Raw genomic sequence first — 19,654 nt, forward strand, 5'->3', positions numbered from 1 at the left:
CCAATCAAGTCTTACTAACTAACCCTCAATATGTTAAATTGTGCATTTGCCTCCACTTTGTTTAGTTTAACTCTTGTTTTTGCTCTTCTCTATGGCTGCTGCTGTCTGTGGTTCAATTGTTAAACAGGACTCTTTTTTTGAGTAACTATAAGTTGTCGTTTCATTGTGTCGCAGCTGCGTATGAGCCCGTCTCTAGCCGAAGTAAATTCAAATTTCAATGAAGCATTTCTTAAGAAATGTCTTACAAGGTATCTTTGCAGGGCTGGTACTATCCAATTCTCAAAGCTCATGTTTGCAAAATTAGAAAAAAGTGCTGATAGGGAAAATGGAAATTAAATGTTGAAGACAGTTATCTAATATTAATTAGGTCAACATCAGAGAACCTGACTGCTGATTTCCTATTTCATGTATGAAACTTATTGCTGGGTAATAAGTGTTACTGAGGGAAAATGTTAAGGTTAATTTTCTCTCGAGTCAGATGTACTGAAAAGAAGCAGCAACTTATTGCGGTACCAGATTAAGATAAAGTACAGATGTGCCATACTCCATGCCCTGGCTTAGGAAAATGAACTTGTGTTTGTTTTTCCTGGGCCTCCAAAGTTACCGGTTTATCCAGAACTAACCTTTTAGACAAACAACACAAATCTAATTAAGAGCATATTTATAGCATTTCAGTTAAGTGCTATATAATTAAATGTATGGTTGAAACACTGCACTGGGGAGAAAGTTTGTTTACAGTGGGAAATTCACAGGCAACAAGCCCTTTGTGACCTTGGTGACACTGCTATGCTTCATTTGTAGTTATGTAACAGTTTATTTTCATGTTGCAGCCCATCTGCTGACACCGTATCCCCCTTATTTACTATAAAACATATTCTTGATTGGTCATTTATGGGGGTACTTTAATCCCTACCAGCTCACCCAGGAGTGTATTTTATATGGCATGTTTGGCATGCCAAATGTCTTTGGTCTATCCAGTGTATACTATTACATTTAAAATCATAGCTAGGCAGCAGTTCTGTACCTGCACCTGTTCTCATACACAGTTTGTAAATCTTTGCTAGTAAACAGACTGTGTTATACACACAAAACAGACAGACTGCTGAGCTGTGATTTCCAATGGAATCATTAGCTAGGATATAATCACACGAACGACTATGGTCATTTTACTTCCTCATAGTCTTTCTAAATATGCCCTGAGGAGCACCAAGTTTAAAGACTTGTGTTTACAAGTGGACACACATGAAGGAAATGCAGAACACATTCTGCTGTGCTACAGCATATTCCCAGCATAAGAGGTCTGTGTACTTACGCTTGTCTTCAAATACGGTCTTAGACTTCAGATAGACTTCTGAAGGGTCTAGTTTTGGAGAGCCTGACCTCACAGCAGCGGGTGGGAATGGCATAGGCTGTGGAATGGAATCACTGATAGCTTCTAAGCTTCCTGAATTCTCCTGCTTATCTGCTTTCTGAAACAAAAAAAGCAGAGTAAGAAAAGTATGTTAAGTTCAAAATTATCAATAAACAGGTGAGAAAATACAGTAAACTTGTAATGCATGGCATGCAACTGCATAATCTACTCCAATTCAGTCCAGCTTCTCCCTGTAAGATAGGGGTTTCCTATCCTACTGGGAGTATGCTTCTGTTCAGCCTGTTCAAAACTTGAAAAAACGACAACTCTTCTATTGGAGAATGGGCCTGGAAACAAAGTGTTTGAAGTGGCTCATGCCCAGAGTGTGAGCAAGTGTATGTAATTTCCCATGTACACTGCCTGTATTGTAACGCCTCTTGTGTCCAGTGCTATTTGGTACACACAACTGAAAAGAACTCAACATACACAGAGTATAAGGCTTTTATTTTTCTCCCTTTACTTGGTAATAAGGTTGTGGATCTCAGAGATCATCTTTTAGGCTGGCATTTCCCAAACTCTGGTCTGCATAACACTGCAGGTGGGCTGCAGAGAGCTGGCTGGTCACAAGGTGCTGGTTCTCCAAATTGCATCAGAAAGCTAAAAATACATTAAGTTCTTCTCCAATGTCAGTTTTCCTTGTAAGTATTTGCTGCATTTATCATAGGAATATTAAGCAACCATGAACTGTAGAAGAGGTAACTATGCAATTGTGAACGGGAAAGGTGGTGAACACAAGCCACTATTAAAATGCATTCCATGCTATGAAAAAGTTTGAGTCCATGGTCTACATTGCTCCAGTCAGTCAGTTTAAATTACACTAACTACAAACTTCATTAAGTGGTCCTTGAACATAACTGCTGATTGATTGCTTTCAGAGTGAAATGCAGGGAGATATGTCTATAAAAATACAATCTTCTTCCAGAGAGTCACTGAACTATATTAATTTCATTTGTTCCATCTGAAGGTGGAAAACATCATCAAGGATTCTCTTCTAGGTTAATTTGGCCGCTACAACTGAAAATAATTTGAGTATCTATCTTGAAATCTTGCCCCGTCAAGGAGGTGCTGATCTCTGAAAAGTGTACAGATGGACAGCGTAGAGATAAGGAGTTCTGCAGCTACTTACCTTCTGCAAGAGAATGGCAACTGAGCACTTTCTACACTAACTCATTCAAACTAGAAAGTAAGGGATTAGTGCACGTGAAAAAGCATGAACTCTCTCAACCATTTCCTCCAGTGATCAGTGTCAGGTTTTCAAAAGAAGTGGATCTGTTTAGCACGTCTAACTTTTGTAATGAATTGGAATTCACCAAACTGCAGTAGTCAAACAAACCCACTGAGTGGTAGATTGAGGCACTTCTTCTGAACATCTGAGCTACGAAGCTGCAGTAGAGAAAACAAATATCTACCTGTGTTCTAAAATCTGAATCCTAAAAGAACCCTGAGATACAGCAGGAAACCAAGGGATAAGTTTAAGGTTGATTTTCTGATGTCTTATTACTTGTTGCTAATGGTCTCTGCTAAATCAGTGCTCCCAGTTTCATCCATTTGCTGCACCCTGGAAGTTTTTAAATCTAGAGCCCTGTTCTAGTTTCTATGCAGAACCTCAGTATTGGTTAGCGCAGAACTGAGATTTTGATTTTGCAAGCAAGCCAGGTTCTGCTAGTTTGCCTCTCTAAAAAGTCCTGTAAACAAACACCTCCTCCTCGGAAGGAAATCTCCCTGAATAAGAAGGAAAATATTCAGAAGGAATTAAACAAAGTTAAGAAAATTGAAACACTTAGAATTCCTCCCTTAGATGTTATAGCAGGAAGGGCTACAGGTAGAAGTGACATTACAGCCATCTCTGTGGTTTCAAATCCTCATTTCCAAAGGTTGATACAGCAAGATGACTTTAAATGTTTGCTCTAGGCTGAAACCCAACCTGAAAAGTCTCAGTGTGGCAGTGCATGTGTGTGTTTAATATAAACAAAATTAGATTAGATTCAGGTCTGCCCTTTTGAGAGCAGAAGAAAATCCCCCAGAGGATTCAATAGTTTGAGACTTTTTACATGTTTATAGACATAAGACCCTGGCCTTTTTTAACTGAACTAGCTCATGATGTGAATTAATGCCACTGAGTATTGGGTTTTGTTCAGGGAAACTGCTACTGCACATGCGCTGTAATGTTATTTCCTAAGTATTTTTAGGATGTCTGCACATAGTGCATTGACACTATGACTAGTAGAGTTTTTATATTGCAAAGTTTTTATTCAGGGAATGTCTTTTTAGCAGCTATATTTCTGCTTAGGAATTAAATTAGCAATTTTTTGCAGTATATGCTCTGTTTTAAATGTGGAGAGCTGACATACTCATGTTATCTCCACTGTTAACTGTCAGCAACAGCCTTGGCTTCAGGTTAGAAATGAATTAATGTATTTGCACAGTGCAACCATGGTGGAGAAAGAATTTACTTCTATACCTTGGGAATGGAGATTTTGTTAAAATGCAGTGAACTGCAATGCACAAGAATTCTTCTTGCCGAAATGACTCAATTCCTGAAGGCTTCCCCCCCCCACCATTAGAAGGGCATATAATGAACCCCATGCTGAAAAGCAGTCTCTTCCGCAACATCATAATACATATCCCTATTAACCACCATTATTCTTACCTCCAGTGTATTTCATTAAGCCAAAGGCTGTACAATTTTCTTTCCACCAGATCCAATTTAAATCAAAGATATTCCTAGTGGACCAATCTTTTGCAACCATGAATATCAGAAATACAGACACCTTGATGACTCTGGGAAAATACAGACTGCCCATTCAAACACAACAGGAATGGTGATAAACTAGGTATTCAAGTGGGGAACACTGAATTTCATTTTTGGAGGTTTCTCATAGAACAAAACAAAATTCTCCCACGAAAGTAAAATGCAAACTTATAAAAGAAAATTTGAATACACGATGCAGGCAATTAGCAAGAGAAAAATTAAACGTTATGTGTTTTTTTCCTTTCAACAGCCATCCTGACAGCCTTTACATAGGGAAATTAATTTGCGTCAGGCAACAAAGCTTTGATAAAGAATAATCACTGCAGACTCCTACAAGGAGATCAGGGTGAGAGAGCCGGTTGTGAAAATGGAATAAAGTAAGCACATGGGAAGATGTTAAACTATGGGTTTACTTATTTTAAAAAAATAAATACATGTTTTCAGGTGCGGTGGAAGTGTCCAAATCTGAGAACATGAAGACATTGGAGTTACAATGCGGCGTTTACCTACAGACCACCAATGCTACATGCGGCCTCACAATCAAGCTCTTTGCACCTTTCTTTTTCTTCCCTGAAACACGAATCCTGGAAATGATTCCTACTCTGACAGTGAGAGATGACTGATCCAGCTTCTCCTTTAAGTAATGTAGGTTCTTTAAAGAAAAGTCACAGATGTGCTGAAGGCTGCTTTGTTTCCTATGTTGTCTATCAATATAAAAAACCCTACCTTTTGAAGGAAAGAAAGCAGAACCCACAATAATCAAGTTATTTGAGTTCCTAGACAGGACACACAAAGGCAGCTTCCCTCTCTCTTCCCACTAACAATCACTGTCAATGAAATGAGGATCCGTTTCATGTACCTGATGTGATGTGCATAATAAACTATGATCCTTAAGAATTGATCTTGCTTATTCCCATGAGGTAGAGGGTAAATATAGAGAATTTCACCAGATACACTGGAGATCTGTTTGTGGCCAAATAGCATTTTGAAAAAATTATCCTGAGAGAGATAACAAGCAGAACCTCCATCCAAACAATGAGAAAAAAAATCAACAGCAATCTGTAACGGGGTAACTAAAAACCACAGACAGCCTGGCATAGACTGTAGGAGCCCCCTGCATCTTGTATAAATGGTCTAGAGATCACAGATGTGTCTACTGTAGCACACTCCATGCCTGTCTGGCAATCAGAGGACACCTGTGCCTGAACACACAGAAGAACTCACGGAGCAGTAAAGTTATTAACAGGCTGCCATGGAGATCCATGAATCTGTTATTGTGTGCCTGAAAATCAAGTCCGTCCATCCACACTAAACACAATAAATATAATCATCTGGATGACATCAATACTCACCACTTTGGCAGTTTTAGCAGGTGAGGGAGGACCTAAAGAAAACAGAGGAAAATATCTGAATATAAGAAGCAACTTTAATTATTAAGAACCCACTATTTTACATTGAACAGAGCCAATATGCTCAGCTCTTATTCTTGGCTTGCAACTGATCACTGTACATTCACTCCCCTTGTGAAGGCATAAGGTTTGCTATATGTTCTATAATTCTTTTAAAATTCTAAGTGAATATTTACTTGGCCAACAATATCAACTAGCAGAGGTCCCTTAAACTGCAACTAACAGCACTAAAATGAAACACCACACATTTCTCATGCTGCCAGGGCCTGTGGTTTGAGGATACATACTCTGATTAATGTGCTGAGGCAAGTTAATGAGTTTGGCAAGTAGAACATTATTTACTACCAAAGAAATCTGATTTTTTCCCCTCATTGCTAGTCAAACTGGAAATGGTAACACTAATATTGTGAAGACATTGGTGTCTTTGCAAATGTTCGGCATGTGTTTTGAGGTGGTTTTCCTGAGGCTGGAAGAAGAGCCTGAAAGGGGCTCTAAGGGTCACATCTCACCTTGCAAACAAGTTTCTATAATACAGGTCATCACTAACAAGGCTCTGTTATGCTTCCCACAAGGCCAACAATGCTGAATCCCTGGTAGCTTTCTAGATGGAGATATATTAATAAAAAGGAGATGTCAATGTGACAGTTGGCTTGTTCTTACAGGCTCTGACCCAAAAACTATTGAAGTCAATGGGAATCCATTTATTTGTTTACTGGGCTTTGGATCAGGCCCTTGCCTATTCTTCTTTCCACATCACGTTAATAGGAATTAGGCAAATGTGTTACTTGTCTCTCTACTTTTAGTGTTTTGTTTGAGCAGTTGGCAGATATGGTTATAGTCACTAGAACTCATGGTCTATTCAGGGGTGGTGAGGGTAGAAGGGGGCTTTCAGGATTGGTGACTAAACTGACTACACCAGCACAGTCCACTCTCTCAGCACAGTGTCCTTCTTGCCCTTTATGAGCACTAGTCAGCATGGAAGAAGATATAGCTGAACTGAATTCTGCCCTCCCAGCACGCAGAAATGAACATTGGACTTGATTTCTGCCTCTCAGCAGAAAAGATGTAGCTTTATGCTGGCCTCCAGCACACTATCCACAGAGTATTAATAGGTAGTGAGCCTATACCTTACAGTAGGCCATAGATGGGAAGTGAATGTTGTGTTTGTTTAGTCAGGAAAAGCAAATCAGATCAATCAGCATTTTTCCTCTGAGTGGAATGCTAAAATCTCTACAACACAGCAAGATGGGCATAAACAATGGTATGGGAATGATATTTTACTATGGTTTATCTGCCCCACTGAAAGGTGCTGTCAGGGTGTCCAGAGAAGCGGAGAGAAAAAAAAGAGTGAAGTAGATAAAAGTTTCTCAAGACAAAAGAAAAGATGCCCCATTTGCATAGAATGCTCACATGAAGAACATTCTAGAGTTCATTCCAATAAAAACACCAGCTGCTCAGAAACGGAGAACAGAGACATCCCTTAGGAGCATGATCTGGAGAAGAGAACTGGGAAGGGGGAATTCTTGGTTCTCTTCCTGACTAAGCTGAATTACTGTGTGACCTTGGATAAATCACTAACTTCTGGGTCTCCGTTTGTTCAGAGGCACCAGGGGGCAGAAGGATTAATTTGTTAATGTGTGTAAACATCATTATTATGAATAATTAAGTGTTTTGAGATGCTTGGACAAACTAGGCCATATAAATGCAAAGTATTATTATGGTTACTGCATCTCATATACTCAAAAAGGGCCAATTATTTTGTGGGCTAAGATTATATAGTGTGCATCAGCAGCAACCGCTGTGGGGGTCTTTGATAAAACAGCCTGTGCCCATTTCCTTTGTCTCTGTTGGCAACATAAAGGGTGAGGTAATGTCAGCAAGATATCTTATGGCAGCAAAATGCAACATACTAAGTCACTATAAGTAATACCAGTATGAATATTCTCAGGTATCAAACAACAGATATAAAAAAAATAGAAGAATAAACAAGTTGTAGAGGGCACCAATGAACTCATTAATAACCAGGAAACTGCAGAGAAAGGATCCTGTCTGGCAGCCATCAGACTGAGCCTTCTGGCAAATGCACGCTAATTACCAGTTAGTCTATGGGGAGAGGAGACGTTCCGATTTGCAATGAACGGCAATTAAGAGAGATAAATACACACAAAAAGGAGAACCTTCCAGAGTTCCAGGTGGCAAGGCCAATGTTACCTTAAAGATGCTTCCCTCCAAGACACCTGTGATCACCTTCATAGTATAAGCCAGAGTCTCTGGACCACCCTCAAAAGGAGAAAGAAAAAGCCCTATTCCCTGCTATCTTCATGTCAGACTGTGGGATGTGCACCTTTGCCCTAATATTTCCTGAAGAGCCAGAACAGACTGCATTCAGCAGCAGTCTACAATCAAATCTGCAGTAAAACATAAAACTAATAACATGCTCAATACCAGAGGCATGGTTTACAGCTAGAGCAGGGTAGAGAATTGAGCTGACAGCCCATTTTCTACTTTTTAAAGCTTTGTACAGTGCTTAGATATTACTTTCTAAACACCTTCATATTAGACAGGATAAATTATAATAAAGTTTCATTCCTACCCACCTCCCCTTAAGATAAGAAGTGGGACATCGGCTCCCACTGGAAACTGCTTCAGCACCTCCACCACCTGCAGATGTGTCAAGTTCTGCACATTCTGATGGTAAATCTCTTGGATTACATCCCCCTTCTGAAGGCCAGGGCACCACTGGCTGTCTAAAATCATCTTCACTTTTTGCCCTGTAGGGCTGTCTGCAATTGCAAACCCAAATCCTTTAGGGCCCTTGACCAGAGGAATAGTGATTAGTTCTGGCTGGGAGCCTCCTGAAGAGGATACGGATATCCTCTGTTCCTTTGGGTCCATGGAAGGGCTGTTCAGGCGACCATTAACCAAAATGTGACCCGGTTTCCCATTTTGGTCTAAAATGACTGTTCCAGGTATTAAATCTTGGCTGGTTATGCAGATATCTCCCTTGGTCATTGGCTGGCCATTGATGATGGGTGTAGCTGTAATGATGTCTACAGCAGGATCTTCGTTGTCGTCAGGAAGCGGGTAACCACGACACAAAGTCATATTCACATACTGGTTGACAGGAACTAGCTGAAACATCTGAACAACATCTGCATGGGTATGGCCAAGGACACAGCTGCCATTTATGTCTACAATGACATCACCTGTTATAAAAATGAGTTCAACATCATTAAAATCAGAAACTAAACCATATCTACTTTTCAAATATTCTAATCTAAGGCGCAGAATGAAACGCTGACCACCCCCTTAGTAACTACAAAGCAAGTTTATGGGCAATTATTTAAGATATTAATGAATAGGGGGTCATGTCATTCCCCTTAGCCATGTACTACCAGAAGGCTAAGATTTTTCTCTTAGTTGAAATATAGACTACTAAATTAAAAAGACACTCTTCTAAATATATAAAATGTAATCTGCCAAAGATTTAGAGAATGATACTATATGGGCCTCAGAAAAGGAAACAGTGCATACATTAGTGCAAGTAGCTGTCTTATACTTTAATTCATGTTATACAACAGTCTAAACTCAATACAGAATGAATCAGATTTTTTTTTCTGGTTTCTGTTGGATTGGCTAAAATTAAGATTCTACACACAGTTCCTTGAGTGCCTCTCTAAATTTTGTATTTTGCTTTTGCTTTGACTGAAAATACATTCTCAACTGTGCATATTAAATAGCAGCAAGTGTTACATCTTGGAAGTCTGTTTCAGCATGTGTACATTTTTGAGCATGGAAATATTTCCAGTCAGTTGTAAGGTAACTCCCTTCTCTTCATGTGCCAATATATATTTATGCCTGTATCTGTACTTTTCACTCCATGCATCTGAAGAAGTGGGTTTTTTACCCATGAAAGCTTATGCCCAAATAAATCTGTTAGTCTTTAAGGTGCCACCGGACAGACTACATGGCTACTCCTCTGACACTTAGGCTTCTTTGTCTCCAAAATAATAACTCTTATATAACAATAATTACAATATGTACAGACATACCATTTTTCATATGAAGATCTGAAAGCACTATACAATAATGGTAAGGTACTATCCTCATTTTTACATATTGGGAAAATGAAAGACAAGAAAAGTAGCCTGCCAAGGTCAAAGAACAGGTCAGCAGCAGAGTTACGAATTAGTTACTAAGTTCTTTTGTTATTTGAATTAGTATTAAAGTTGTTAAGTATAAAGTTATTTTCTTACCAGAACAGTAAGAGTGGTTATCCAATACACAGAGGTATGGGAACACATCTTAGTGAAGGCAGTATAAATTATAGGCTCCATGGACAAATTTAATTAAACCAATGTAACTAATATCCACAATGTGCTTAATTCCTCACATTGTGCAGGGTTTTCTCACCTCTCCTGCCTCCCCACTTGCCCATTCTGTGTTGCTTTATTTATTCCTACTGCTGTTCCGCTGTCAGTTTTAACATTTGGCAGCGACCATTCACAACATAGACCTGGATCCAAATTTGCTCTCAGGCAGAGAAAATGCTCTGTTTTTACATTACATGTATACAGGGAGCAGAGACCATTCAATAAATAATGCATCCGATGAAGTGAGCTGTAGCTCACGAAAGCTTATGCTCAAATAAATTTGTTAGTCTCTAAGGTGCCACAAGTACTCCTTTTCTTTTTGCGAATACAGACTAACACTGCTGCTACTCTGAAACATTCAATAAATGAGACTGAATAAGTCCTTATGAAGCTGTTTATACAGAAGAGTATATACTTATGTATAGCTATAAAAAGCAGAAGTAGAGCTGAAATAAATGGTTACTTTCCAGGGAGAAGGCCATATATTCAGAAGTGTTAATGGAATAAATACCACCACCTATCTATTATATAGCACTTTTCATCAGCAGATCTCAAAGTGCTTTACAAAGGATATCAGTATCATTATCTTCATTTTACAGATGGGGAATATGGGGCACAGAGCAAATGTGATTTTCCCAAGGTCACCCAGCAGGCTAGAGGCAGAGCCGGGAATCGAATTCAGGTCTCCCAAGTCCCAGACCAGTGCTCTAATCACTAGACCACATGCAAGCCATAGGACGTGTTTCATTCAAATAACTTGGTAATTGAATGCATATTGCACTTATATACTGACAAGCTGTTTTATACTTTTTTTTAATTTAAATTAAATGAGAGAGATAGAACTTAAGAAAAATGGAGGAACAAGCAACACAGCCAAGGAAGATTTAAGGCAAATGTTTCCACAGCCCTCTTGAAAGCAATTTAAATATCCAAGAATAATATGCAATGTCACATAAGCCCGCTGTTATGTCATGCATGGTTAAGATAAACCAGAATCTAAAATTAGAAAATCCTGCAAGAATGAAGAGCAGCTGCGACTCATCCCAGCCCCAAACTGGAAAAGGAGAGTAGAAAAAAAAAATCAAGAATTGAAAGAACAAATGTTATTAGTCTTGAAGTCACCCCAGTCCTTTAAAATGGTGATTAATGCATGTGCCTTTGAAAGGAAAAGGCTGTTCCTGAATAATTTTTTTGTTTCTTATAAAGGCCACTCAGGGAATTCATTTTTTTACTAGTATTCATTGTTATTTATTAACCAGGGCTTACAGAAACTGAAAATCAAAACCTACTTCCTTGTGATCTTTTCCTTCATCAGGAGGTTTCGTGGCCAAGCGCTAAGCTGCACGTGTGTACATAGATTTGTTATTATAGGGTCATTTGAGCGTGTGAGGCTGCCGACAACAAATTTTGGTTTTCCTAACAGAAAAGTTGAGCCTTAAGCATTTATGTGGGAACCAACCCTCTTCCCGCTCAATTAAAACATATGTATATATATTTGTACAATTTGTACTTTCCTTTTTCTTTGCAGAAATTATTAAAGATTTTAAGTGGACACTTCAGGATGCAAAGGCCCAGGATTGCTCACGCTACTGAAAGTGCTATCAAAATATCTGACACTGCCAAGCAACTAAAAAAATGTAAATAGGGCATGTGGCATCCAGTACAATGTCTGCCTGGCAACAGACCAGAAAGACAAGATGGGTAAGGTAATATCTTTTATTGGACCAACTTCTACTGGTGACAGACAAGCTGTTGACCTATACAGAGCTCTTTTTCAGGTCTGGGAAAAGTACTCAGAGTGTCAGAACTAAATACAAGGTGGAATCTTAACTAACTAGCCTCTTACAGTTTGTATGGCAACTTCCACCTTCTCTGTGTGTGTTGTATGAGTTGTAACTCTAATGATACCCTGTTTGGGTTCCAGCGTGGGTGGGAGGTGATAACTAGCAGGGTGCAGTCAGAGGGTTTTTCCTTCCTATATTGACGCAGATTCTCTTGGGGTATTTTGTGATCTACTTCTCTGGTAAAGTGTTCTTGCTTGATGAAGGCGGTTTTAAGGGTGTTAATGTGTGTATCCAGGGCTTTCGCCTCAGAGCAAATACTGTGGTATCTAAGTGCCTAGCTATAGATAACAGATTTCTTAGTGTCTCTGGGGTGGTTACAGGATCTGTGAAGGTAAGCTTAGTGATCTTGGGTTTCTTCTATATAGTTGTCTGTAGGGTCCCACTGTTGAAGCTGATTGTGGTATGCAGGAAATTGATCCCATTGAGGGAGTGTTTTAGAGAGAGTTTGATGGATGGGTGGTGGTTCTTGAAGTTGTGGTGGAAATCTATGAGGGAGTGCAGCTCATTGCTCAGAGGATAAAAATACCTTAGATGTATCTCAGGTGTATCATTCGTTTCATGATGCATTTGTCCAGAAATTCTTCCTCAAGGTGGTCCATAAAGAGTCTGGAATACTGGGGAGTCATCCTAGTGCCCATGGCTGTTCTCATGGTTTAGACAAAGTGTTTGTCATTGAAGGTAACATTGTTATGAGTGAGGGATGTGTTATGAGTGAAGGATGAAACAGATGAGTTTGCTGATGTGTTTTGCGTAGATATCGGAGACAGGAAGAGATGCTGTCATTGTGAGGGATGGTGGTGTGCAAGGAGATGACATCCATAAAGGCAAGCATGGTATTCTGAGGGAGACTGTTAACATTGCAGAGTTCCTGTAGGAAGTAGGGTGTGTCCTGGAGGAAGCTGGCCCTTTTTGTGCTGAGTGGATTGAAGATGGTTTCTATGAGTCCTGATATTCTTTCAGTAAGTGTGCTGTGGCCAGATATGATGGGTCTACCTGGGTTCCCTACTTTGTATTTTGGGAAACACGTAGAAGGTCCCTTGGATAGGTTTCTGGAGGACGAGGTTGTAGAGTTTCTCCTGGGAGGAGTTTGGGGAAGGATTTGATATCCTTCAGTTCCTGGTGAACTGTAGTGAGGGGTGGTCTTCGAGGTCTGTATAGTAGGTGGTGTCAAAGTTGTTGGCTGGCCTCACGGACAGTCATCACAGTTCAGAGCTATGACGGCACCCTTTTTGTCTGCTGGTCTGATCACTATCTGGTGGTTGGATTTCAGGGACTGTATAGCTGTCCTCTCCGCAGTGGAGAGATTGTGGTGGATGTGATCTTTGTTAAGGATTTCAGTGTCAATTTTTTTCCTGAAGCAATCAGTGTAATAATTAAGTGTGTGGTTTCATCCACTGTGGGGTGTCCAGTCAGATGATTCTTTTTTTCTTTTTACTGTTGATGGGGATGTGGTAGGTGAGGGTGGTGGTGTCATTATTGTGAAAGAATTCTTTGAGGCGGAGTCAACGAAAGAATTCTTCTAGCTCTCCACGTTAGTATGGTATCAGGTTCTGCGGTGGGGCAGTCGTTCAATCACTTGGGGAGTACAGATAATTTAGCTCCAGTTGCATAGTCTTAATAAATCGATGATGTTGGGGTTTTGTGTAGTGTCCATGTGGGTCCTGGTGCCATGGTTTTGCCCAGTGTTTGTGTTCTGTGGGTTATGGAGTTGTTGTAGCTGGTTCCACTCTTTGTTTCTGTGCTGGACAGCTGTCACCAGGTTTGGGTTTTTTGTTTGTTTTTTTAATTAATAGTTTTGGGTTTCTTTCATGATCTCCAGGTAGGTTTCCTGATTTTTTCTTTCCAGTGTATGGGAGTATGTGTTGATTTCTTGTTTGAGGTGTCCCTTCTGGAGTACGTGAAGTGCAGGAGATGGTTCCTCAGTTTTTCTGAAGACCTTCTGCAGAGCTGTTCACTATATTTGGAGTTGTATGTAGTGATCAGAGGGTTATAGATAGCGAGCCCCCAGGGGAGGATATTTTGTTTCTTGCGTTTGCTCAGGAAGTAGATGTCGATGTTAAGTTTTGCTTCCTTCTTCTTCATGCTGTGGAGCTTGTATTTCATGGCAATGGACTAAGAACTTTATGATGGCATCAGTATTGCATCATCATGGAGGGGGAAATATACTTAAATAGAAAGAGTAAGCTATACAAATTCTGTTCCTTTATTAAACTGGAGAGACAGTAACATAACCTACAGCTGTCAGTTCAAGAGAATTCATCGTACAAGGATGTGCGCATTAAAGACACGTAAGCACAGACATTCCCTACAAATGCGTGCAGCTGATGAGAACAAGTCCTGTCCACAAAACAGGAAATCCTTGCTAAGTCACTTCAAACATAGCAGAGCAGAGCGTGTGATTTGCTAGAATCACCAACGTTCATCTTTACTGCACATACTGTGCAGGAACCACTCTCACTGCAAGTGTTGCCTACATGTGCTTTGAGTGCTCTCTTTACTGGATTCCTTGCCTTACAAATGCCTGGTAGGAAAAACTGACAGATAACACATACTGCAGGTGGATTAGCAGCAATGTATGGGACCACTAGAAAGTAAAAGCCACTGAAGTGACACGGATTTTGAAGAAGTTTTGTTAAAGCATAGGCATCACGTCCAACTACCAGCAAAAAACTCTTGTCTTATTTATAGCCTTTGAGCTGAAAAATGTTGCTCAGTGATTGACAGAATTTGTGCAATGGAAATGAAACGCAATGTTCCACTAGATCTTATTCTCCAGACAGCAGCAGCAGCAGCATACAGAAAGTACACCCCTCTCTTTTTTTGTTTAGAAAAGTGTATTGTCTTTATGGAATCAAAGTAGAGTTGTGAATGATGCATGGACTGAAAAATTCCTACTCATTACACAGAAGGAATAGCTAGTAGCGTCCAGTCCCTGCTGTCCTTGCTTCTCCTGTCTTCTCCATACAGAAAGATAAGATGTATAGTTTACACACATCTCAAATACTCAGGACTAAACATCTCACTAACACACTAAGTTTCTAACACTTTTTTCACAAGTATTTTTTTTATATTTCCTTTTACCTTTGCCTTATTTCTTCCTCCCTTTCACACCAAGGTTGCCACAGAAAGGAGGAGTGAGAGAAGAGAGCACCCACTGTTCTGTGCATATCAGCATGTCTTCCCAAGCTCTGCTCCCTCTGCAAGATAACCTCCACATCCTTAACACACTTTCCATCTATTTCACATGTTTAAGAAGAGCTGTGAGGTTCAGTCGTTAGAACGGAATCTATCCTTGTCTCTGCCACTGACTCAATGGGCGACTTAGGCCATATGACTCCACCTCTCTGTGACCCACATGTAAGACGAGAACAAAACTACTTAACGGGGGATTTGTAAAGCACATGGAGATCCTTGCAAAAACGGTGCGGCACGATTGCAAAGGATTATTATAAAGTTCAATTTTTATTTTTATATTTTAATTTTAGGAAACATTTTGAATGATTCTAATGATCTGGCATACAAACATAGTTGCTGGCAGTGGCACATCAGCAACTTCTGAAACTAGCCCTTAACTTATCACCCTTGCCACGGTCAGTTTGGACAGATGTTGGCTGAATGAGTGGGGTGGGTGTAACAGAATGGCCCACTGCTCCCAAATCTGGGGAATCCAAAACTACCAGGCACTTCCACTGGTGACAGATAAAGGTACCCTGTACATGGTATGAGTTGCTCTGAATATATTGAATGAGGAGCCTGGGCCTGCGGTTGTGAGTCAGGATAACTCTCTGTCCACATAAAGTTACACTTATGGAAACAATGCAGATACAAGACAATACATTCCATCAGAGAGGCTTATGGAGAATACTTGGTGTCTGTGGTGGTCTAAAGTCCCTAAGGCTGATGATTACAAAGGACTGGCCAACAGACTGTAGAGACAGTGATTCAAGAAAGAATGGTGAAGTGGTTTGGGCATGTTGTGCAGATGTCAAAACCTGTACTCTTAGATAATGACAGGTTTCAGAGAGCAGCCGTGTTAGTCTGTATTTGCAAAAAGAAAAGGAGTAGTTGTGGCACCTTAGAGACTAACCAATTTATTTGAGCATAAGCTTTCGTGAGCTACAGCTCACTTCATCGGATGCATCCGATGAAGTAAGCTGTAGCTCACAAAAGCTTATGCTCAATTAAATTTGTTAGTCTCTAAGGTGCCACAAGTCCTCCTTTTCTTTTTGTACTCTTAGAGAAGCCCTTGACTGCATACCACTTGATGGAAGAAGGAAAAGAGGAGGACAATAGATAACACATAAGAGAACCACTGAGAAGATGTCATTGTCATGGAAACGGACCACAATGGTGCAAGAAACATAGCACTAGATGTACAGAAATAGAAACACTGGGTTGCCTCGTGTCACAAAGCACAGGAGCAACTAAACTAATCTAAACAATCCACTGCTCCAATGGAAGGCCAGTTACTTGGTGACTGGAGTTCCTCAAGCCTCTCTTGGCAAGCAAATGAGTTTGAAGCTAGATCATTAAGAAATCTAATCCAGGTTAGAAAACAAAATTACATACTGATACCAACAGAATAGTCACATAAATTATTCACCTTGTAGCGATAATCATTTGTTGAAAAGAACAGAAAACTCAAGAAAGTATCCATATTACTAAATGTGTTTAAAATGGTAAAAACTGTACACTAGACAAAACGTATAAATTTTATCGTATGTGGAAGCTAGACTTTCCAAGAATCCTAAAGAAGACTGTGGTGGTCTATAAAAATCAACATGTACGATGTAATCTGTACATGGCCTACATTACAAATCTAACTGATACCAAATACCAGAGCAGTGATACTCACACCTCGGGGGTTTAGGAGCCACATTAACAATCAGCATTACCCACAAGAACACAGTAGCGTAAATTCATTATTTCATTTACTATAGATTCATATTTAAACAGTATAATGGGGGAAATACATAGTTTTTATGTATTATATATATTTATTCTCAGAGCAAAATGACTGACCAAGCATTTTATCAATTACAATTAGTTAATAAGATAGTAAAAACATTCTGATTGGTTCATGATTAAAGCAGTGTGTTTTAATATGTGCTGCAAAGAGCCAATTGCAGCTTGCGAGCCTCAGTCTGAGTATCACTGTACTAGAGGCAGAATCACAATAGTTTAGCTGTGACTAGGCAACATACATACTAGGCTGAGAAGTATACAAAACAGGCCAAATCATCGTAAGAAGCCAGTCCAATATAATGTTAAAACTATTTGAGAAAATCTCTTTACATACTTCTCCAGATTCAGTAACTATTTTAACAAAACTAATTGTCCTTGGAATATTATTACATTGCACACAGCCTCAGCATCAAAACCCTGGAAGCTAAGAAGACTCAAAAGAAAGAAACATTATAGAACAGTATAATTTCAACCTTTTAAATTCTCAGCCTACCAGCTCCAATTTTATTAGGAACAATTAACCATGACTGGCAGAGGAAACTAAGCTCATGAAACAAATACTGTAAAAAATAACTCACATTATAATTTATGCCATGACAATAACACACATAAGCAGCAAGGTTTAACATTCATACTACCATAACCTTGAGCTAGCTCGTTAAGGACTACAATGTAATAAATATTTATTATCCAATTATCCCTCCTCTACTCTGTTTGTTATACTCATTTGTAGAGTCTTACCTTAAATTAGATCATAAGCTTTGGGGGAAATGGACTGCTACTTTCTACATGTGTTGCCCAGCACAATGGAGCTCCAAACAGGAAGTACTGACACAAACAAACAATAAAATGAACACGATAGGTTCAAGGAATCCTCCAAGTGGCCCACTGGTGGAGCTTGACAATCTTTTGTAACATGCAGCACAAGATTTGCAATAGACAGAACCACTGAACTCTCACAAATTTCCAAAACATGGATTTGTATTAACATATTACTTCTTTTCTAATTGAGGGTTTTGGACACTGCATAATATTTTCCCCACTCTGATATACAACAGCTTCAGGTAAAAAGAATGTTTCAAAAAGAATGTCTGCAGGTGGAGTCATCTAATTCCCCATGGCCCATCAACTGCTTCCCTCTCTTTTGGCCAAGCAGCATCACTTGAAATGGAGAAATGCTACTTCACCTGGTGCAATTTTCCCATCCTGCGCAGCAGGTCCGTCTTTCAGCACATTCTTCACCTGGAGGAACTCATCAGGTCTGTCTCCACCAATGATTGTGAAACCAAATCCCATAGTGCTTTTCTTCAATGATGTCCGTAAGAGGGCTCCTGTAAGTTGGGTTGGATCTCTGGTGAAGAGTGACTTCTCTGGTTCTGCACCTAAAGAGAAGTCAACACATTTAGTCTGGATAAGAGAAGACTGAGGGGGGACATGATAACAGTTTTCAAGTATGTAAAAGGCTGTTACAAGGAGGAGGGAGAAAAATTGTTTTTCTTAACCTTTGAGAATAGGACAAGAAGCAATGGGCTTAAATTGCAGTAACGGAAGTTTAGGCTGGACATTGGGAAAAACTTCCTAACTGTCAGGATGGTTAAGCACCGGAATAAATTGCCTAGGGAAGTTGTGGAATCCCCATCATTGGAGATTTTTAAGAGCAGGTTAGACAAACACCTGTCAGGAATGGTCTAGATAATACTTAGTCCTGCCATGAGGCAGGGGACTGGACTAGATGATCTCTCAAGGTCCCTTCCAGTCCTATGATTCTATGATCTGTCATCATCAGCAATTCTGCTAAGAAATGACCCATAAGTAAGTCCAGATAGTTTAACAAGGTAAGAAAAAAGGGTGGTTGAAAATACCCAATTCACATGACTGTGAATACACATAAGGTTGCAAAACAGGATGGGGCAAGAGGAAATTTTTGAACATTTAACCAAAACCACCAGCAACTTCTGAAATTATGGAAGAGTGGAAAACAGGCACCTTTTCACTGTAAAAATCAAATGACAGTTTTGAAAGGACTAAAGGTTGAAAGTGGGTATGGTTATAACCCACTGTGAGGGTTAGTGTCTGTACTCAGTTTGAAAAAAATTGGCTTTGATTTGACAATGTTAGGAGCATTTGAAAATTGTGTTGGAGCATGCATATTCCTTAGTAAGTGTTCAGGCATGCATTCAGATGTGTTGTGTGCATATACACCACAAGAGTGCATTAAAACAGCTTTATAATGCTTTACATGCACAAAGCACTTTACAAAGGGTAGTTAATCCCTGCAACACCACTGTGAAATAGGTAGCTAGGCCACTGATATTATCCACATTTAACTGTTGGGTTAAGGGAACCGACAGGTTAAAAGACTTTCCCAGGCCATAAAGCAGAACAGCAGCAGAGCTGGAACTAGAACTATCATGTCTCCATTCCCAGTTCCCTTGATTCTGCGCTCTAATCTCTTAACAAGGCCCAATTCAAAACTGGTAAGAGCCAGAAGCCTAACAGTGCAGTGCGGCTGCTTCACCCGCACCCTCTGACTGGCTCTCCCAGCTCCCTCGCTGCCTAACCAAATGGAATGTTCAAGCTGCTGATGACTACCAGCATTAGAATGGTTTAAGCTGCTAAAGCAACTTTAAGGTCTTAGATCAGTTTCAACTGCAAAAAACATCCCAAAACCCCCACAATTTCTTTGGGGGGGGGGGAGACTACAAATGGTCTGGCCAGGGGACAGGAAACACTAATATTGCCTTAAGGAATTAATAATGCATACACACTCAGATATGAAGATGCATACTCAACTTGCAATAGTCAGACATTAGTTGAGCTTTGACCAACTGCAGCCTGTTAAGGCTGTATGTGCATAGTTTACTAATGATGGTGACAGACACAAGCTGACCGCTGTCTGC

General features: G+C 39.9%; 1 protein-coding gene across 3 annotated transcripts in view; it reads right to left on the bottom strand.

Moving 5' to 3' along the window:
- The window catches only part of MAGI3 (membrane associated guanylate kinase, WW and PDZ domain containing 3), a 204,800-nt gene that overhangs the window by 36,829 nt on the left and 148,317 nt on the right, over positions 1-19,654 (bottom strand). For all 3 annotated transcript variants that reach the window (XM_074935983.1, XM_074935984.1, XM_074935985.1), the window contains 4 exons: positions 17,942-18,136; positions 8,170-8,778; positions 5,516-5,547; positions 1,313-1,469 (listed from right to left, as the gene is read on the bottom strand). In XM_074935983.1, the coding sequence (XP_074792084.1) occupies positions 1,313-1,469; positions 5,516-5,547; positions 8,170-8,778; positions 17,942-18,136 (993 nt within the window). The remainder of the gene's footprint in view (positions 1-1,312; positions 1,470-5,515; positions 5,548-8,169; positions 8,779-17,941; positions 18,137-19,654) is intronic.

This window comes from Natator depressus, chromosome 21, assembly GCF_965152275.1.
Source record: "Natator depressus isolate rNatDep1 chromosome 21, rNatDep2.hap1, whole genome shotgun sequence".
NCBI classification, from domain to species: domain Eukaryota; kingdom Metazoa; phylum Chordata; order Testudines; family Cheloniidae; genus Natator; species Natator depressus.